General features: G+C 44.0%; 1 protein-coding gene across 2 annotated transcripts in view; it reads left to right on the forward strand.

The window, feature by feature from the left end:
• The window catches only part of LOC138527588 (deubiquitinase DESI2-like), a 612,741-nt gene extending 592,079 nt beyond the window's left edge, over positions 1–20,662 (forward strand). Inside the window, exons 3-6 of one of the 2 annotated variants that reach the window (XR_011283954.1) lie at positions 492–585; positions 1,576–1,717; positions 17,817–18,887; positions 20,070–20,662. Coding sequence is in view for 1 of the 2 variants with exons in the window: in XM_069638869.1 (XP_069494970.1) it covers positions 492–585; positions 1,576–1,717; positions 17,817–18,059 (479 nt within the window). In the remaining variant the exon portion in view is untranslated. Of the gene's footprint in view, positions 1–491; positions 586–1,575; positions 1,718–17,816 lie in introns of both variants that reach the window. The other variant, XM_069638869.1, reaches the window with a different exon arrangement.
• The last annotated feature ends 636 nt before the right edge of the window (positions 20,663–21,298 follow it).

The following is a 21,298-nucleotide window of genomic DNA, read 5'->3' on the forward strand; positions in this document are numbered from 1 at the left end:
TATGTTCCCTATGCAGTTACACAACGTTTCACCAATCTGCACCACATTTTGCACGGTCACCTGTACCTATGAAGGAATGAAAGCCAGGGCAATACTGGAGTTATCAGCTAGTTCCTTATAAACGTAAGGTCAAAGCCAGCTTTTAAAGGTTCAATTTGGATTATGCTTTAACTATAAAGGACAACTGAGCTGCGTGTTTGTGCCTAAAGAGATTTGATGACCAGAGGTGAGCTGGCTACAGATTCATCAACAGGCTGCTGCCTCTTAGTCCTCAAAGGCTGGAGCACAGTCCGTTGCATGCTAGCCTTTCCTGTCATGTGACTAATGCTGCCCTATCCAATAGCATCTGATGATTGGGGACTCTCCTAATTGGCCCATGGCCCTTTCCTTGACTGGTGATGCACTTTCCGGAGCGCTTTGGTGAATCTGAGCCTGTGGAATAGCAGTAAATAGTTTCTCGCCCCACTAACCTTTGTCCCTTTCTTTTTCAGAGTTTGCCTATGGAGGACACCCGTACCCATTCAGTGGCATTTTTGAGATCACGCCGGGAAGTGCCATCGAACTTGGAGAGACGTTCAAGTTCAAGTAAATCCTTGGTTACTTGTCAATCATTTGCCACTTTCATCAGCATAGCGATGCTTTGCAATTAGTCCTGTTCCTTATTGATGCATTTCATGCGGGTGTAAAACAAATGGATTCCTATGGAATCCATGTCCAATTAGCACCTGCAACAAGCAGGCAGATTCCATAGGGATCCATTTATAAATTCTATCTTCAAAGCATAATTTGGAGGTGGCATTTACCTTTTCACAAGACGTAGAGTAAAACTGAAGACAAAAGCCTCTCCTTGTTTTACTCCTCACGTTTCCACTCAACCTTAAAGAGTTGAAAATTGCTTGTGGGGGAGCCAACCCTTCAAATGACATTTTCCATGGAATCCTCTTTCCCGCCAAGTGTTATGGTGATTATTGAGTTTCTTTTTTACTATTGCTGATGCAGTGAATATGGGTGAGGCGGTAGGAAGAATACTAGGGTGGATAGGATATTCCTCTTTCTGGACTCTAGACCTTCAGGTTTTTGGAGAATAAGGCTATCCTTTGGGAACTGCTCTAGGATGTGCCTGGAATAAATCTCCCTTATGGTGGGACACATCTGCAATAGAGGAGGACGGAAATTTCAGTGTGATGATCACCCAACTGCTTGTATATTCCAGGGTTAGAGTAGTCTCTCGTACAGTGCCATCAAACTATCCAAATGTAGTTTCAGGTACTGAGTAGCCGTGTGGGAACTAACAGTATGGTTAAGGAAAGAAATCCTAATAATACCTGTTCTTCTGGATGGGAAGCGTGAATGGGTGAATGGGTTACTGTTTAGATTAAAGAGATCTGCAACCTACAGCTCTCCAGATAATTTGGACTACACCTCCCATGATCCCACACCATTGAAACTACTTGATTGGGCTTGTGAGCATTGCAGTCCAACATATTTGGAGAGCCAAAGGTTGCAGACACTGAAAGCGTTCTGACTCATTTGTAGTTTTTAAATCTACTTTTTGTGATTTTCTATTTTCAACAGGGAATCGATTGCTCTGGGAACCACAGATTTCACCGAAGAGGATGTGGATAAGATCATGGAAGAGTTGGGGAAGGACTACAAAGGCAACGCCTACCATCTCATGCATAAGAACTGCAACCACTTCTCCGATGTCCTGGCCGAGGTTAGACTGCTCTATCCCTGTAATCCCAGCATCAACACGCAAGCCTCAGTTGGGAGGGCCCTGCAAGTCTCCACTGTTATGCATTGGAGAAGAGGAACTTTCGGGAAGCAAAGACACCTTTGCCTCTACTCAGAATAATACCCTGCAATCATCTATTAGTCAGTGGTTCTATATATTCCAGAATGCCACGCGTGAAACAATTTGGAAGCCCCAGACGATTAATCGTTCGCCCCTTTCTGTATGATTTCATCCCTCTACTCCCCTTCCAGTCACAATCTTCCCTTCAGTTCTTGATCCTCTCTTTAGCCCATGATCCCCACTTCCCCACAGGGTCTCCTTGATAGAAATCCCCTTTTGCCATTCCATGCCACAAGATTATTTGCTTGTTCTACGGCCATATTGTTGTTCAGCCTTCTTCCTGCCTTCTCTGGCCAGGAAATCCCTTATATGGTCATGCTCGCGGGAAAGCTGCTGCTTTCGTGGGCTACCGCTGGCCTGGTGTGTGTGAACCTAGGATGTGGGTGGGACTGTCTGCTCCTATTCCACATCTGGAGAACCAGAGAGTCTAGGTGTGGGGCATGAGTGAACCCCTGATTTTGAATCCTGCTGCGTTTTAGATATTTAGCCAGTATTTTGAATCTAGCTGCATTGAGAATTTAGCCACTGTTTTGAATCCAGCTATAATTTAGAATTTAAATTTAATGAAATAAGAAACCACCCAGGACTTAAGGGTACGTATCACACTCCATGTTGATGGAAAATAGCAGTAGACACGGATCCTCACCTGCACACATCTGCATTCATGCAACATATAATGACACATCGCACCACACCTCTGCCACTAGAATGTAGCGAAGTCCCAAGATAAAAATTCGGTGTGGCTGGACGCATAATCAGTCTCCTTGAATCGCATACTCTCCTGACGGCCTTCACGGCATCCATATACAACCAAGCTCTACATGGCTCGCCAGCAGGGACTTAGCCACTCCTACCTATCTGAGTACTGGCTAAAATGCATGCACGCATTCTAAATTCCTCCGACCAATCACTCGTACCTCAGACTTCGGTTCTCCAAGGGCGTTCTCCTACAGCACTTTAAGGCCATACCAATGGGAAAAGGTGCTATACAAATGCCATATTACATTACATTGCATTCAAGCCAAGAACTTCGTGCATCAGTGTGTCCTCAGGTGTCAAGGGCCCACACAAAGAGAGCGATTTCCATGTCATGGGGTTCATGCAGGCGGTAAGTCCTTCCTCAAAGGCTTCAGAACTAAAACTGATTAAACCTGATCCTGCTTGTCTTTGGAAATTGTTTAAAAAGCGTTATGTCCGAACGGCCCTTCCCACTTTGGATCTAAGTGTGGATGTATGGGATTAATAGAGCAGGAACGTAGCCGGGAAACCACAGAGCGCTGTGCACGGGAGACCCATTCTCTGCAGTTCTCGCTCCTTGTTTTACCTTCCTTTTCCTTAATGCTTCCACATTTTGCCTTCCCATACATGTGTTTAGTATTCCTCTACTTGAGAATCTCGGATTACCTAACAGGCATATTCATTACGCATTACAAATTCCCGCTCTTCTTTGTGGTAAACCTAACCGAATCCAGGTGGCTCATATCCGGGGAAGTAGGGAATCGGGCAGGCCCTAAGCCTAACCTGTTAGCTCCTCCCACTGATTTAAGTATAAAACAGATGACTGATCACTCAGAATTCTGCCCGGAGTAACAAAGCAGAACTACAGTCGTTGAAGGCACACGCCGAAAGGTGGGAAGCAGAGAATTCAGGACAGTGAGAAGAAAGAGTAGGACTTCTTGCGATGAAGGCTGCAGGCAAGTAATCAGAGCATAACTAGGTCATGCCTCTTCCTCGTCACGGTCCTGACACTATGAGGGCCAGGTTTCGACCAACACTCTTTGGCAGCTGAGCATGGATCAAGCCATTAGGAAACCCTGGTTGCAGCGCAGAAACCTAAAGGGTAAGGAAGTGATTGAACAACCAACACTTTAGGGTGGCATAACTTGTTACTGTAAACCCTTAAAAAGGAACACCAGACACAGCACTTACAATGCAGCAGGGATTCCAAAGGCTAACCGATGAAACGCAAAGTAGCGCAACTATTTGGCCAAATTACAATTTGCTGCTTATGTTACCATTTCTTCCCCTCAAAAAAGATAAATGGTGGGTTTGGGCTAGGTATATACAAAGAGGGGGGCGAGGGGGCAGGTGATGGGGGATGCAGGGATCCCCCTGCTCCTTTTTTCAGTACAAATAAATGGCAAACAGTTAACAAGAATTAGGCAAAATGCCAGTTTCAAATCGTCCTCTGCGCTCCCAGTCCGCGCTACTCCTTCTGATTCCCTGTGTTAAACGCACTGGAACGGGAGGCCGCGCCTTCTCGGTGGCCGCAGCCAAAGCATGGAAACCAACTTCCTTGGGCTCTCCATGCTACTGCTAATCACCTGGCCTTCAGACCTGCTCTGAAGACCTTTCTTTTCTAGTACTCCTAGATTCTTTCTCTCACCTGCTACCCCCCAGCACCAAGATGCCTTTGGCGTTTGCTGCGCTTTACACATTCACATAACATAACATAACTGGCACAAAAAAAAGCAGAGGAAACTGCATAGATCCAATATTTGAATATTCAACCAAGCCACTTCAATGGAGCTGAGGAGGCGGGAATCATCCATTGACAGACACCTGCCACATTGCAAGAGGGCGGTCATATGAAAAAAGAAACCCAGATGCTGGGAAACCAGCACAATCCGCACATATCAAGGCCTCAGGCATGAAAACAGGATGCTCAATTACCTCTAACCCACAGGGAAAGAGAAATACCAAGGGATCCTGGCAGATATGCATCTACAGCCCTCAGAAGTCATTCCAGTACAGGTGAGTGCACGTGACCAGAGTCACGCAAATGATCAATCTGGGGGGCACGCACAGCGTGAGGTACACAGTCTGAAACTGCACAACACCAGACAGACATGTGCATCATAGTGCCATGAAGTAGCGATGTAGACTCAGGGCACCACAGAATACGCAACACGAGTCCAATACTACAGCTAGATAATTCTACCACGGTATTATATGATACGATGTGGCATTTATAACGCGCCTGTACACAAGTGTTTGGTATGCAGTCTTTATATCGAATACTTTATCAAGAATTAATATATATTGAATATTTTATAACAAACATTTTTATAGAGAATGCATTTAGGGGTGGGGTGAAGGGTTACATATTTTTGGGAAATGGTTGGGGTGGGTTTTTAGGGGTGGGAAACAGGGCTTTGTGAGGGACCCCCCCCAAAAATGAATTCTCTAAAATGTTTTGCTACAAAATATTCGATATATAGTCATTCTTTATAAAATACTTCGGTATAAAGACATGTAATCCAAGTGTTTCTAGACTCCAGCTATTGGAGCTCCAAGTTCTCGCTAAAGGAATCACGGGTAGGCCCCAAACCATAAGCAAAACATTAAAGAAAGTATCAATTTTTTAAAAATGTGTATTGCACAAGCATCACACAATCCCTTCAACGCAGACAAAAACATAGCTGAACAATGTTGCAAACTACATGACAAAAGTGAAAAGAGAAGGTACAATCGCGACCAGTGTAAAAAAAAAAAATGCAAACGCTATACAAAAATACACCAGTAATGTCATTAAAGCATTTTTAAATCAGCTCAAGTCCACTAGATAGGACAAGAAAAGAGATGCTGGTTGTCTCGTTCAGGAGGTATGGCACCCGCACATCCACTCATCCACTTGCAACTATTTAGCTGTAAATCCCGACTCAAGGCACCACAACATCCCAGCAAAGGAATGCACAACTCCCAAATGGCCCCAGATGCTAGGAGACAGAGACACACAGCACACCTGTGGGTAGCTACCACAACTTCACCTTAAAAAGGGATGCAGGCATGCATGCACACCTGCTCAATGGAGAATGACACACGTTTTCACCACTCAGCAACTAGACTGCCAAGAGGACAACTGTAGCTTCAACAATATATGCATACAGCGTGCCGCCATGATGAAATAGCACAGACACTCCAAAGAGAATGACCCTGCCATATGGTTCCATGTCTTTATAAGGAATACATAAATAACGAAAACATTTTCAGTGAAAGAAACATAACGAAAACATTTCACATTGTGTTCTCTTTTTAATTCTGTATTAGCCCTCAAGCCCCACCACCATTTTTAATCCCTTACCCCACCCCATATATACTTTTACCAAAAAGTCGACATTTTTTGTGTTATATATTTTTTACTGAAAAAGCTATTCGTTATTTTTTTTTCTTGTTATAAACACTGTATACCTGCAGAATTTGTGACGTCAACTCTGCAGAGAGTGGCATGCCATCTGAAATAATCCACAGATATGTCAATCATGTATGCAGTGCCTTAAACCATTCAATGATCCTGGACCATCCTTGGCTTTCACGCCACCAGTCCAAAGCAACACGCCACAGCCTCTTGCCGCCATAGACTGTCCGTGAAAATCATTTAGGAAATGGAAGCAAACATCTGCTAAAGCGGAGGTCTGCAACCTTTGGTTGGCCAGTTGCTTTGGACTACAACTTCCATCATGCCTAGTTATTGCAGTAAATGGTGAGGAATCATGGGAGTAATAGTGCAAAGCATTTGGAGGGAGGCAAGTTGCCTGTGCTAAAGGCATGGTTACAGGCTCCAGACTGTGAGAGCCAAATAGCAAGTCATCTTAGAAGCAGGAACTGCCAACACCCGTGAGGTGTCATACAGCCAATCCCCCTTAGTCCAGCGCGGCTGAACCCCAGATGAACCTTTGCTAGCCAGTCAACAATTTCCAGCAACTCCATGTGTATTTCTAAACGTAATCAAAGAGCAACATGAACATGTGCCACTTGTACTTGCAAAACCTACATGATGATGTGACTGTCAGATACAATCCCCTGGCAAGCAAGGTGTTAACCACCAAACATGAAGATCTGCATCTTGTATATATAAAAAAAAAGAGCCAATGAAAAAGCGGTCTTAAATCCAGCACATAAAAACAAATGCATGCCTCATCCAGCAGATACCGCAGGGATGTCCAACTCCAGGCCTCGAGGGCCGGAATCCTGACAAGTTTTCTGGATATCCCTCATTAATATTCATGAGGAGAAATGTGCATGCATTTCTAATAATTGTATGAGAATGTACCTCATGAATATTAATGAGGGGTACCCTGAAATTTTGACATGTTTCCGGTCCTCGAGGCCTGGAGTTGGACAACCCTGAGATACCCGAAAGGAACACACCGTACCCACGCACAAGTCACAGCTGCCAGAGGATGAGTGGTTCGTTCAGCACATGGAAAGGGAGAACTGCCTTTGCACTTCATGCTGCGAAAAGGGGAAATGCAAGTTTGCTCAAAAAAGGAATTTGTTTAATTTTAGTTTGTTCCCTTCATTTTATAAGCATCTGACCATGCATGGGAGGAAGGTGCGGGTTTGGCAGTTTGATGGTGGTGTGTGACGATAGGATGAACCACCAGGACACAGCATCGAGTTTTCTGTTTCAGGGGTCTGCCAGGTGTTGCTTGCCTGATGTTTCGGACTAATATTCCCAATACCGCTAACAGGCATACTGAATAGAACATAACCTCATGCCCTGTTAGAGCAGTGCCCCTATTCCATAATGCGGGTTGTTTCACCAGTTAGTGAGTTCATTCCCGGCTCGGAACCGGCGCTGTTTTCCTCGCTGTTTTGTAATGATCTGTACAGGAATATCAGTCTAGGTGGGCACCACCAATCCTTTTCTACTATTCCAGGTGGTTCAGCTTCCAGAGGTTGATAAGGGCAAGTCAGTGTCTCTCTCTCTCTCTCTCTCTCTCTCTCTCTCTGGTCAATAAGGTAACTTATCAGTGCAGTTGTTACCTAGAGTCTCACACCAGACTACCATTAGCCCTGGGTTATATGAGGGTAAATCCTGCCCACATTTCTTGATCCATTCTCCTGGGTCCAACCCCTAGTCTTAGGATATCCTTGGCCACGCTCAATCCTCTATAGGTTCCAGAGGATTGGTACCAGGGGAGTTGCTAGGTCTGGAAAAGACCCGGGGCTAAGCTGATGTCGGAACTGTTGGGACTGGGGGCTAGCTAGTCTTTTGGCTGTAGCTCCTGAGATTCTATCCGGGGCTACAACCTAAAGATCAGGGGCTATAGCCCCCTTAGCTTCGCCCCTGATTGGTACCCTCTCTACATTAGAGCCGTCCCTCCCGTCTGTCCCCTTTTTACTTCTATCTAAATTGACAAAATGGAAGCCACCCATGGAAGTGTCGGTGCAAGATTATCGATGAGTGACGGATGTGGTCCACCAGGACTTCAGGCTTCTTTGGCACTGTACATCTTAGACTGCTCACAAAGTAAGCAAAGGAGACCGAGAACACTGCATCTCCTTTCGGAATCTGGTCACGGAGCAGGAACAGGTGGGGCAACGGACAGAAAAAGACGCTTGAGCGCAGAGAAGCTGCTGAGAAAAGACAGTCAATGGTGTCTTGAGAATCAGTTGTACAACATGTCCTCCTAAAAATGTAATCAAGAACATTACAGAGGAGATGAAAAGAAGAGTAGTTATAGATTCATGTTTGCGGACAATATTAAGATCTTCTGGATCGTCCAGAGAATTGGATCCATACAGGAGCAAAAACAATTGATAAAAAGAAAGCCACCATTTTGGAATCAACTGGGCGGTATTTAAAGCAGTACCATTAGTGGTACTGTGGGATACAAATAGTGATGTCGTGACCCCCTGATCTCCGGATCTGTATTTAACAGCCTAGTCATTCACTACAGAATGAGGCGATACATGTCAAATTGATAGCGATGGAACTAGTCAGCGTGTTGGAAATCTTGCAATTTCTTTTTACTTGCAAAGGCTCAGAAAGATGGTACAATGATCTCATATAATTTCCCTAAACCACCTTCTCATAATGACCTGCATCTATGGATATATTCAAGCAGTACCGTACCAGCGGTGGGGATGTTCTTCACACTTCATTAGCACCTGTATCCCGTGTTTATTTTAACACAAGAGACCAGGCTAAAAAGCTAATTAAAGCTATGAAAAAGGTAGAGGATGTGGGAACACCTGCTGGGAAGTAGCAGCCCCAAATCAAGAGCCTTGGCTTGATCACTGTAGAGTGTTGGCCAAGCAGAGGCGCTACAAGCTGCTCATCTGGTTTGTGTTCTGATTCGCTTCGGAGTCACCTGTGTTATGTAGGGCGGTTGACCAAACAAGCTATAAAATCCATGCAGGTTTTCTTGACATCCGGCGTGAAAAACGAAATACCACCTAACATATCAACAGAAAGTAAACAATGAGCAGTACTCTGATAATTAAGAAATATATTTGTATGAAATAACTGATCACATAGATCCCATAGTAAAGATGAATGAGAAAAACATACCTATAAATACTTTCAACAGTGTTGGCTCTCCTCTGCCGCTTTCTTCCCTAATTGAATCAGCACTTTGAGAGTAGCGATGGAAGCACTATAGAGCATACCAGCAATGTATTGAGTGCTCATTCGGAAGATGCTTCTTCATTTCACTATTTGGTGTGTGAAACCCCCTTCCCTGTTTTTCCATGAACCACTCATATTCTTTGCTTAGATTTTTACGATGCAGTATTACGTTTAGGGTCACATTACGAGCTCGGTGGTAATTTCTGAGGATTTATCGCCAAACTCAATTACTGTTACCACTACTTCTAATTGGGCAAAATTCACCCAATTACAAGTGTATCCCAAAGTTTTGGTGTCCTTGAGACTCCATGACAATTTTAGAGGAATTATCATGGATGGTTATTCCTCCTCCGATAATTCCTCTATTTTCTGGGAGGTAAAGTGGAGGGGATGTCTACAGCTTTATGTTGGAGGTATCTCCTCCACCTTATCTCCAATCTAACGACTTGCCCGTGAAGTAAAAGTTCAGTCAAATCCTTTAGCACCCCAAAAAGTGACCGTAACAGCTTTGCTGCCGGGTTTTAACGCACCCTCAAGCTCAAAATGAGGCCCTTATGGATAGGGTGAACAGAAGTCCGGGTTTTCCCGGGACAGTCCGGGGAAATCACCGGACGTCCCGGGGTCCCGATAGTTTTTTTATTTTATAAACCCTGTCCGGGGTTTTGGTCATAGTGCCTTTTTTTGCTGGGGACCCGATTTCGGAATCCCGAAATCGGGTCCCGGCACACCTCTTCCCGCGCGAATGGGGGCGTGAAATGCTTTTCACGCCCCCATTTCCTCCCCCTTCCCCTCCCCGGCGCTCTCCTCCAATGAGAGGAGTGTGCAGGTTAGCACACACCCTCCCCGCCTCCTGCAACGGGCCAGCGACATAGAAGTACGACTAAAGTTATATGTGTATTTACTAGTCCTACTTCTATTTCAATGGCCCATCCTGTTTTTTTTTTTTTCACTAAAGTCTGGTCACCCTACTTATGGAGGATCTCAATTCTTCAGGCGGTGGCCCCACACTTACGCTTGTTATTGTTTTAGCCTGGTGGATCTTGGGTACAGGATCACAGGTAATAAAGCGATGGATCTAAATGCTCCAAATATGGACGGCAGCTAATAGTTCTGTGAGCAAGAGGATGTGTGTAGGAGTTCCACACTGATTGATGTGTTTGCGGTGCATTCATTTCTGTCTCACGGTAAACTTTCTAAAAAAAAAGTGTCCTTCCATCTAAAAGAAGCTCTGACCTACAGGTGCAACTTATTTTGGCAACCTATTATGGTTGCTCATGACACTTTGAAAGGTGCCAAAGTCATTCTTCATTCTCTGTAAGAGGCCAAGGAAGCCCTACTCTGGATTCTTAGAAGATCCAGTTCGCTCAGCCAATGAGAAGCGTTGGGTGAAGTTGCAGCTTCCTCCAGACCCGCTCGCTGTGTAGCCGAGCGGGAAGCAGCATCACCAGGGAGAGGACCGGTGGAGGACTTGTTTTACCAAACCACTCATTCTCGATGAGTTGGGCACTTTCTTCAGTGCAGAGCAACTGCTTGTGAACGATCTCAGATCCTCAAGCCAAGCGTGGTAGAGCTTTGGGATTTGTTAGCTGTGAAGCAACTGCATGGAGAAAAGCGTTGTTTAATATCTTAACCTACTCATGTGCATTGGGCTCCTACAAGGGACCATTTTCTGCGTGTGCCAGAATGGATCTGATTAGCAAGATGAGGCGCTATAAAGCAAGCTTACAAGGATAACTCTTATAAACACATCTCTAAGAATTGGTGGGTGTTCCGGCCTGCCTCCGCCAACAGCATGACTGGGGAGGGCCACTATGGTGGGTTTATTCAACTTCCCATTTCCTTGGATTAGCCTCGTGGCTTGCACAGTTGCAGGAAAAGAACAACATTGTGCCATCTTGAGTTTAATCCTTTGTGGTCACTGTACCCGAAATCACATTTTCCGGGGTTCTGGATTCCATGCTTCACGAAGGAGCACCATCTTTTGATCAGTAAAATATCCTTGCATATTTCGAAGTGGGATGTCTGCCATTGTGAAGATTCCTGTGGATATTTCTTCCAAAAATATGTTGTGCCGTTTTGACTCTAATACCTTTTACATAACTGTGCAGGATTTCTGAGTAGGGATTCTTATTACAAATACTTAAAGACTGTTTCTTCAAATGATGATCTGGAATATTGTACACTGTACAATGAATTATATTATACCATACCATGCTAGTATTTTGACTTTTAAAGTCAAACTCAGTACTTTACTGCTGTGGTAAACCTGCCATGGTATGAGTATGTTTATAAGTTTACCACAAACTTTTCAAAAGGGAGCATCAAACACAAAGTTAAAGTTACAATACCTGTATATGCCCTTTCATATATAATACTAAAGCAAACGTGTTTAAGAACAGAAAAATAACTCAAAAGGTAAAGTGTTAGGATAATTGTGTTTCCAAGTGTCAGGTTTTGATGTGAAAAATAAAAACAAAGTTCTTCCTTCTTGCTCCACATGGGGCCACCAAAACAATGCACAATTGTAGTATCGCTAATGTTAGGATACTCCTGTCCTCTGCTCACCTTATCACTCTAAACAGTCAGCATCCTGAATGCATTGTTTTCCAGAACACAATATTGTCAAATTGAGAATTATTCACACCTGAAAAATAAAAAAATAATTTTTGGCAAAGGAAAATCCGACATGTAATGTTTATTATTGTACTAAAGAAGAAATCTAAAGAAGTTCCTTTGAGTTTACATAAATATATATATATATATATATATTCCACCAGATCAATTAGCCATGAAATGATTTGCTGAACGCATTTCGTGACTTGCTCATCCCTTCATCAGGAGCATGTTTTGAAATATTGGTTAAATAATATATATATAATGTAAATACATTTCATGATAAATATTTAGAAGTCTTATAGAGTAGTTGCTTAAAACTCAGCATTATATTAATCAGAGATACCTTTCCCAACTATATACAATTGTCATGAACAAAATCTCACAAGAAATATTACGTTATCTTACTCAGAAAATGAAAGGTAAATATTATATATGAAATATATGGCCCAGGTCTGGACCTTCCTGAAGTCGGCGATCAGCCAGACCCATACTGATAGTTTTGTGGCCGCCATTTCAAGAAGCTGCATCTTGTATCCGTGATTATAAGTCAGACCATCTTCGGGATGTCCATATCTTACTACTGAGATAGGAAGGCCATGTATAGGGTGGCCTATGGAGGTCATGGAGCCACGTCGGAGGACAATCCATTTTAAGGAGACCTACATGTCCTCCATCTTGTGTGAACTAGGTAATAAGAAGCAGAGTAAATATATCCCACCCAGAACAGCCTTTCCAAAACATTTAAAAAGAGGTAACACATAGGTCACCCGACTCAGTCCGGCCTACCAATATTGAATACCAACATCACAATCCTTTACAATCCTGGTGAAATAACATTCCTCTGGTCATATGCACAATCCAGCCACATCATCAGTGAAGGAACCCTATTACTTGGTCCACATAGATCAGTAGGTGAAGCTTTTCTTCTCCGACTCCTGGACATTTGTGGTTACGGATTTTAGCTCTTTCTCCAGGTCATGTATGTGGCTTGAGGAGAATATTTGGGCCAGCAAGCAGCCCTGTCTGACCATTTTTTGTTGGATATTTTTCCGTCACCACTCGGGTTAGAGTTTCAATCATATTAAAAGTTCAAGTACGAAACTTCATGTACTCGGGATCATCATCTCAACTCATATGCATGAATCAAACGCCTGAACGTGAATGACTGTAACCACGGCGAGAGCCTGTGGCGGTTGTAAGAGCTTAATTCCTAACTACCAACAGAACCGGGCCAATAGTTGTGTGTCAATGGATTACCTCGCTTGCTCCTTGATTATCCACACGAATAAGTGTAATTTCAGAAGGTCTTTCGCAGTCATAAAGGGGAAAACATTATCAAACCACCGGTCCTAGATTGCTAAAATTCTGGGGTACTCAACCATTACGTTTTTTTTAAATAACATTTTTAATGATTTTCACAACATTGCAAAACAAACAATAAATTGGTCACCATCAATTCAGGTACTAATCCCTGGCATATCGTCCGCACAGGTGTGTCATATTTCAGGGTACAGACAAGAGGTCAGTTCTCCATTACCAGTCCCCCATAGCAGCATTCGTTTGTGCATGTGTCTTTTGATTAATCCACTCCCTCCCCCGCCTCCCATCCATGCCAAATTTTATTTGCCTTTTCGGGACATCCCCGTGCAGTATACACACGCTGTTCCATGGACATACAAACGCTCACATCAGCGACCCACTGTCTAAACCTAGGGAGCTCTGGGGCCCCCAATTCATAGCAATGTTCCGCTTTATCAGGCTGATCGGCGTGGATAAGAAAAACTTTTCCTATCGGTTATCGGAGTTCTCACCCCAGATTTCCAGAAGTAGTAACTTGGAGTTTTGCGGCATCTCCATCCCCAGCATATTGGATATCCTGTTACAGCACAGCACCCAGAAGCAGCGAATTAGGGGACGCCCCCATAGGATGTGGATAACGGTACCCTCCTCCACCCCGCATCGCAGGCACTGTGTGCCGTCAGCCCAACCCTATCGGAACAGTGCTACTCTGGGATAGTATACTCTATGGAGAACCTTTAGTTGTATCAGTTAGAATCTGGAAGAAATTGCGATTTCCTGAGGGAACATCAATGCCAACACCCAGTCCTCTGTGTCAATGGGTCACACGTCCACCTCCCATTTTGCCCTAAGAGTGGATAATTCTGCGGTCGCAAAGGACGTTATTGCTTGATATAGGGTGGAGGTAACCATAGCAGTTATATGTTCTAATAGGACATTCCGTTCAAGTGGGGAGCACTGTGACATGTTTGACGGGTGAGTGAGATGTGTGTGCATTGCATGGGTGATTTTCAGGTAATGATACTGGTTGTGTATCCGGCAAGCCGAACCTCTGTTGTAAGTCAGCAAAAGAGGAGAGAGTCCCCCCTTCCATCAAGCCCCCAATGGTGTTAATACCTGCAGCCATCCAGGCAATAGTGGCAGTTTGTTCACTTCTGATAAGTAGGAGTTTCCCCAAAGGGGTTGGGCCAGAATTAATTTACCTTCCCACCCTATGTGTTTGTGGGCTGCCCTCCATGTGTTCGTCAACCGTTAAGTTGACAGGCTTACCACTTCAGTGTTATCTGCTTGTCTGCAGATGTACCACCTATCTAGTACACCCCCTGAGGTTCTAGTGGCTGGGTCAGGATGCAGGACCCGCTGCTGACTAGAACACACTGCCAGCATAGATGCTATTCGCTACTACTTTGGTCGTGCGCGGAGCAAGCTTGATGTGTGACCACCTTCTTCAGATCATCCGGCGTCGCTGACCACAACAATGGGCAATGAGGGATTCCGCCACAGGTCCGGCACGTTAACCGCAACATTAAATTCAGCAGTTCGTGAAGCCCTGGGCCTGGCTTTAGTTAAATGCCCCGTGCTACCATGATTCATGGGGACCCAAAGGAATCGGGGCATTGCATTCATTCTGCAGTAGACTGAGTTCAAGGAATCTGTGCTTCCTGATGTCAGACATTCTTCGAAATGTTATAAAATGTAATCCCTTGAGGAGGAGTAGGCCAATGCCCAATGGCTCCCTAACATCTCTCCTCTGATCTCTCTCCCTATTGACCCCTCATAATCCCTATGGAAATCAACCTTCCACAGTGCAACCATTTGCTCCAGTGTGGTCACACTCATCATAAAGAGAGAGAGAGAGCAGCTCAAACCAAAATTAATAAGTACAAGCAGCATTCAAATGTTATAAGTATACTTTCGCCAGCCTGTCACCTTACTTTCAGTTTCAGATGCAGCCTAAATAGCGTTGTCCTTGTATTCGGTTCAGAGTTTCAGAAGACGGCCTACACCTGAGCACCTGTCACTATTACCCCCATGTCACGCCAGAAGGGCACTTCATGCCAGTGTCGAGTTGCCAGGCTGCAGGCCTAAATTCTTTGTCCCCACCATCTATTTATAATCCACCCTCGTGTGTTCCTCCCTGATTCCCCATATGTTTCGGTCACTCTCAAGGACATGTACAGTACTTTGTTGTTTCCTAGGGGGGTTTGGAAATACATACAATAACACCCCTCTCATGATCAGGGCTTCTGCTACCGTACTCTGCTTCATAGACCGGGATCTCCTAGAAAACAAAGCACAAATATGGTAACCCACGACATGGGAAGATGTTCAAGGACATGTAATTAACCCATTAAGTCCCATTTGACTATTCTGTAGCGTGGATGCTGAAAAGTAGTAATTTAACAAAAAGTGGTCAAGTATGCTCTCCATTGGTGATCCATTTTAAAATAAATCCTCCCCACCCCCACCCTCAACTCCAAGTTTTCCATGTAGTTGCAGGAAAAAGGGAAATGATGGATTCCTAGTGTCTGAGTATCAATTGATGTAGCAATCCATTTATTTAGCATTTCCACTTTATAATTTGAATACACATGTTGCTACTTTTTTCTGTTTAATTATTGTTATCATGTTTTCATACAATAGTAATTTTCCCATTTAGGTGGACTCAAATGTCTGTAGAAATCATAAACATTAAACAATGACATTTGTAAATTAAGGTAACAAATACATGTATGTCATGGGTTATATCTGCTTGTATACCCCAAGAGATGATTTACTTCCAGGTTTAACAGGCTGTACCAACTGAGAGTGGCTAGAGGGGTGAAGAGTAGGAGGGGAGGACTTAGAAAGAAACAGGTACACTCTTCATTTCTTCATCAGGCAACGTGCAGAAGTGGGCGGAGTCTACATTGATTTCCTATGGAAATTCAGGACGAACATGCACGCCCTTAGCACTTAAGGAGTTAACATCTGGAGGGCCAAAGGTTGAAGACCCCTGCGTAAGAGCCTCTATTTTGCCAAATACGGCCAACGTATTTGGTGGTAAGACGGTAAGGGCCTGGCAGAGATGGAACACTCGTGCTTAAACTGTACCTAGATGGGTCCTTATTTGTAGCAGGCCTTATAAGTGAATGGTGAGATCTCCAACCCAACCCATTGGGCTGTTCTGGCCCAGAGTAGGTATAATGGGATATAATACTCACCCTGTTGTATTGGTGGTGTACAGCAGTCTGATCTGCCTGCAATGTATTCAACTATGACAGTGGTCTGAAACCTTTGGCTCTCCCGATGTTTTGTACTGCAACTCCCATCAGCCCTAGACAGCCCAGTCAATGGTCGGGGGCATTGTGAATCGTAGTCCAAAACATCTGTCGAGCTAGCGTTTGTAGACCCCTCAGCTATTGCAATAGCAGAGCTTTGTTTAGTACTTTATCATTGAGACTATCCTGATTTGACAATTACCTCGTTCACATTCAATGGGCGAAATCTGAAAGGTTTGAGCAAAATGCATAATACCATTAAGAAATACCCAGGCCTTGTTGCCACCCCTTTAGTCCTCCTGCGCATGCTAGGTCAAGGACAAATCCTAGGGCTCTGACTTCGATTAAGTTGAGGTACATGACCCAATGATTTTCCATAAAGTGACAGGGGACAGGAAGAATGTCATCCCAGAAATGATTTATGAACATAATGTTGCTTCATTGTAGGAAGTTGCATTCCAGGAAGTGGGTCATTCAGGGTGCCATAAAAAGCCAAGGAAAAGCTAAAGCAAAAAAGGTGACACTTGCAGAATGCAAGTAAGAGATTGACATGTCAGGTGCACATAATATGCTTCGTGGCCGGGGGTCTGCACACTTTTGCCCTTCAGATGTTTTGGACTGCAACTCCCATCAGCCCTAGCCACCATAGCCAAGGGTAAGGAATCATGGGCTTCATAGTCCAAAACATCTGGTGATTCACCTGTCGCATACCCCTGCTTTGCAAATAAGAAGGCGTAGCCCTCAATGGTCTGATGAAGACCTCTAGACTAAGGCAGTAGACTCTGGTCAGAGGGGACTGGAGGAGAAAGGAGCCATTTGCATGAAAAGCTAAGCTGTGCCTTTGCAAAATGAGAGCTTTTTATACTTATGGTCCCATACTTCAAATGCCTTAGTCACTGTACCCTAAGCCAGTGTAGAACATAGAGCGCAGGGCCATGTGCTCAAAGCAAGAAAGAAAACATAGCATTTACGCTGCTGCATTCGGCAGAAGCTAGAATTTCCTCACCCAACCGAGTTGTGCTCGGCATGGACCGCCTTAACATCGGAGAACAAGACTGAAAGGGGATTTATTTATTCTGTAAAATTACATCTGCCATATGACATACATTACTCACCATAATCGTATTTTTGGTTCTTGTATCTGCTTAGACTTACATGCTGTGCATATAGTGTGACATCTAGTGGTAATTGCAGAGTATTGCATCTTTTTTAGAAGATCGTTGTTTATCTGCAAGGGTTCTAAAACAAGACACAACAAGGTTAAAAAGAGCTTTTCACCCAGACCTTCCTTCCTATCACACAAGAGATTTCTCATAGTGTGTCAACTGGTAGGAATGTATTTCGATTGTTCTTCTGTGCTGTGCTTGCTTTTCAACACAGAATGTGTGTTATCCTTCAGAGCTTGACTCATTTTTATTTTGTGTTGCAGCTTATGTGCGGCAAGGAGATCCCCCGTTGGGTCAACCGGTTGGCCTACTTCAGCTCCTGCATCCCTTTCCTCCAGAGCTGCCTGCCCAAGGAGTGGCTCACCCCAGCAGCCCTGCAGACTCACATCAGCCTAGGACTCCATAAAGAAGACCACGAGGACACAACCGACGAGGAGTCCCCATCCGCTTCTGCTTCACCGTCAACTTCTGGGGCTTCAAGAACATGCAGACACACGCGTGTCTAGGACATGTCCCCTAAAATAGTGTTTAAGCCTCCTCATGTAACACCTTTTCAAAATATTTTTTTAAACACTCCTAGTTTAGTATCTAGCATCTTTTGTGACTCCCAATTTTTAGAGTTCTGAAGTGTAAATGCCGGTGCAAGGCTAACAATGAGCAACGGATGTGGTCTACCAGGACTTCAGGCTTCAGATCTCTTTGTCACTGTACATCTTAGACTGCTCACAAAGTAAGCTAAGGAGACAGAGAACACTGCGTCTCTAATAAGAGTCCAGTCACGGAGCAGGAACAGGTGGGGCAACAGGGAACAAAAGATGCTTGAGCACAGAGAAGCTGCTGAGAAAAAGTACCAAGAATGGTGTCTTGAGAATCAGTTGTACAACCTATCCTTTTAAAGATTTCATCAACAACATTGCAGATGGAAAGAAGAGTAATTATAGATTTCTCTTTGTGGATAACAGTAAGATCTTGGGGATCTATCAGAGAATTATATCCCGATGGGGGTAAAAACAATGAGGTGAACCTCAAGAGCAGTCAACCACTTGGTTCTTAGGATTCAGTGCTGCCGAGTACAAACTCCTAAGTATGGGCGCAGCAACCAAGGCAGCGGTCATCCGGTGGAGGATAGGGTAGAACACCATGAAATATATCCATTGGCTGCAAGGGCTGCAAACCTTCTTCTAAAAACATTCACCTCCTTGTGGTGCCCATCCATTGTGAAACCTGCTCATTCTACTAGAAGAGGCTGTGGAGAAAGGTCCAAAGAATAAAGGGATTGACATTGTGTAAGGGAACCAAAAGGAGAAGAGGAACACCATATACCAGGATGTAGGGTGAGAGCCCTTCCCTTCATCACATGTATGCAAACATGTAACCCAATATGGAGACATTGCCCAGGGGTATCTAGCTCTCTTCTTATCAATACTTCTAAAAGTGGCCAACAACTATAACCAGTGTGGGAGTCAGAAAATGATGGGCTACACAGGAAGAGACACAATTAGCAGAATACAATTTAAAAACACTATACAAATTTCCCAAAATGTCAAGTTAAAAGGAGGAACATTCTTGTTTGAAAAATGGACAAGACCCAGCCCTCAATTTAAATGCTTTGATCGGAATATACTTTGAGATCGGGCACACACATGTTAAAATGTGCAATTTCATGTTGCAAAAGAAGGTCTTTTTTGCGTGTTTGCTCATATGAAGCGTTGTACACAGTTCTGGTGAGCAGATCTCCAGAAGGGTAAAGGTTGGTTAGAACATTTAAGAGAGCGGCCAACATCCTTCATTAAAGGGTGCTATAAAACATGCATTCAAATACCTCAGGGGTATCACTGCAATATAAGGGGATGCACTACTGAGCAGAGGTGCAGCTCTGGAACAAGAGATCACAAGGGATGACTCGAAAAGTGGGTCCCTGGAGTAAAGTAAGAAAGTTACTCACAGCAAGGGCAGTGATAGTAAGGGTAACCTGGGGCATTCCACACCATTCCAGTGGGGGAAATGGCTGGAGTGATGGTTCTCCTCTTGGTATACATCCATGCAAGTTGCAAGGCATCTCTCGGCATAGGCTTATGGAGAGACATGCCACTATCGCATTCATCTGCACGAGCACCATTGGTAGCAGCAGAGCCAGATGCGCCATAGTCAGCCGATATCTCCATGCTGTTTGGTCCTCAGAGGGCAGGCTGAGTATGTGCTAACTGCAGTTACAGCACTCAAAGCCGGTCATGGTCAGGGCTTTCATTGGCCTTTGGTCCTGTGAGAGCACAAAGCATGCACAACCTAACACCACAGGAGATGAGAGGGGGTGGCAGGGAGGGATTCTATCTGTTGTAGTGGCAGGGAATACATAAAGTCCTTGTCTCTATCTAGGTCCTGGGCCTTAAATCTTTGACTCTTCAGATGTGTTGAACTACAACTAGCATCAGCTGTTGGCAGCATTGAATATTTGTTGTTCTGCAAGCCTTTTATACCTCTTTTAGTAATGTGGCCCATTCTTTCTTTACCTTCAGCCCTTTATCCACAGGAATAATGATCCAGTGATCCGGTAATCAAAAACATGAAGCTCAAACAGGTGGACCCAATGCTGCCCCTCTGGGATATAATTGACACCACAATAATCAGACAAAAAAATTGCTGAGATCTCCCTGGATTCCGTACCATTTTAGGTCGCCATTTTAGGACACCATATGTTCTAGGTTGACTTTGAAAGCAGAGACCACGGATCTGGAGCACGTCGTTGAAGAGACTTTACGTTGCATACCAAGAATTGCATTCATTACCCTCCACTCTGCCAGAATCTAGCAACGAAGGAGAAAGTGGAGTATGACACCAGGCGACCAGCTGCCAACCTCCATGATTTTGTTTAATAAAATCCAGGTTTCTATTCTATTTGGATGGCAAGAATGTATGGCTCAGGAACATGGTTGTAGTCTTAGAACTTGACATCAAAAGACTTCAACTGTAATAACTTGTACAAAATATTTTTTTAAAGGAATGTGTTGCAAGAGTCAATTGTGCAAAGAGGATATAGCTATCAAAATGTAGGAACCAATGTTGATTGTCTACGGTTGAAAACAATAAATCCTTTAGTGTTTAAGGAAAATTGGTCCAAGGGATGTGATTATGGCTTTCAGGAGTTAAGTTTGAACACATTTCTCCCGCAAGGTGTGCTATCTGTGTGCTTGAAAAGCAGAGGTGGCGTAAAGGGAACGCGCAGCATCTGAAGAGTCGCTTCCGATCTATGAAGGGAAAGGGAAACGTTGAAGATGTTTTCATTTGGAGATGCATTTGCAGAATAATGTGGCGTGTGGATGTTAGAGGAATGGGCCACGGAGGACTCCCCTAGATGAGGGTCATGTCTCTTTATCCAGAACAATTCTATGCGTTGTTCTGAAAAAAGACCACCCAAAAAAAGATACAAGAGCTATCGGAGTACGTCAAAGTCCAAACTACCAGAGCAGCTCACCAGACCCTATTTTGCAAATGTAACTGGACTTCTAAAGTCCTTAACATCATCTCTGCTTAATGTATATTTCATTGCTTAGCTCATAATTGATAACGCATCTTTAGACGTTCTGACCAACCACAAAAGCAGATTAGCTAGTGGGCTAGTAGGAGACTTTAGTAGGTGATATTTTCAGTCAAGTTGCCTCCTTTTCCATTAGTTTTCAACGAGAACACACTTTCATGCTCTTAGAGAAAACCACATTTTCACAATGACCTGTCTTGCCAACTTGCA

Source organism: Ambystoma mexicanum, chromosome 14, assembly GCF_040938575.1.
Source record: "Ambystoma mexicanum isolate Mex_15411 chromosome 14, UKY_AmexF1_1, whole genome shotgun sequence".
Taxonomy (NCBI): Eukaryota; Metazoa; Chordata; class Amphibia; order Caudata; family Ambystomatidae; genus Ambystoma; species Ambystoma mexicanum.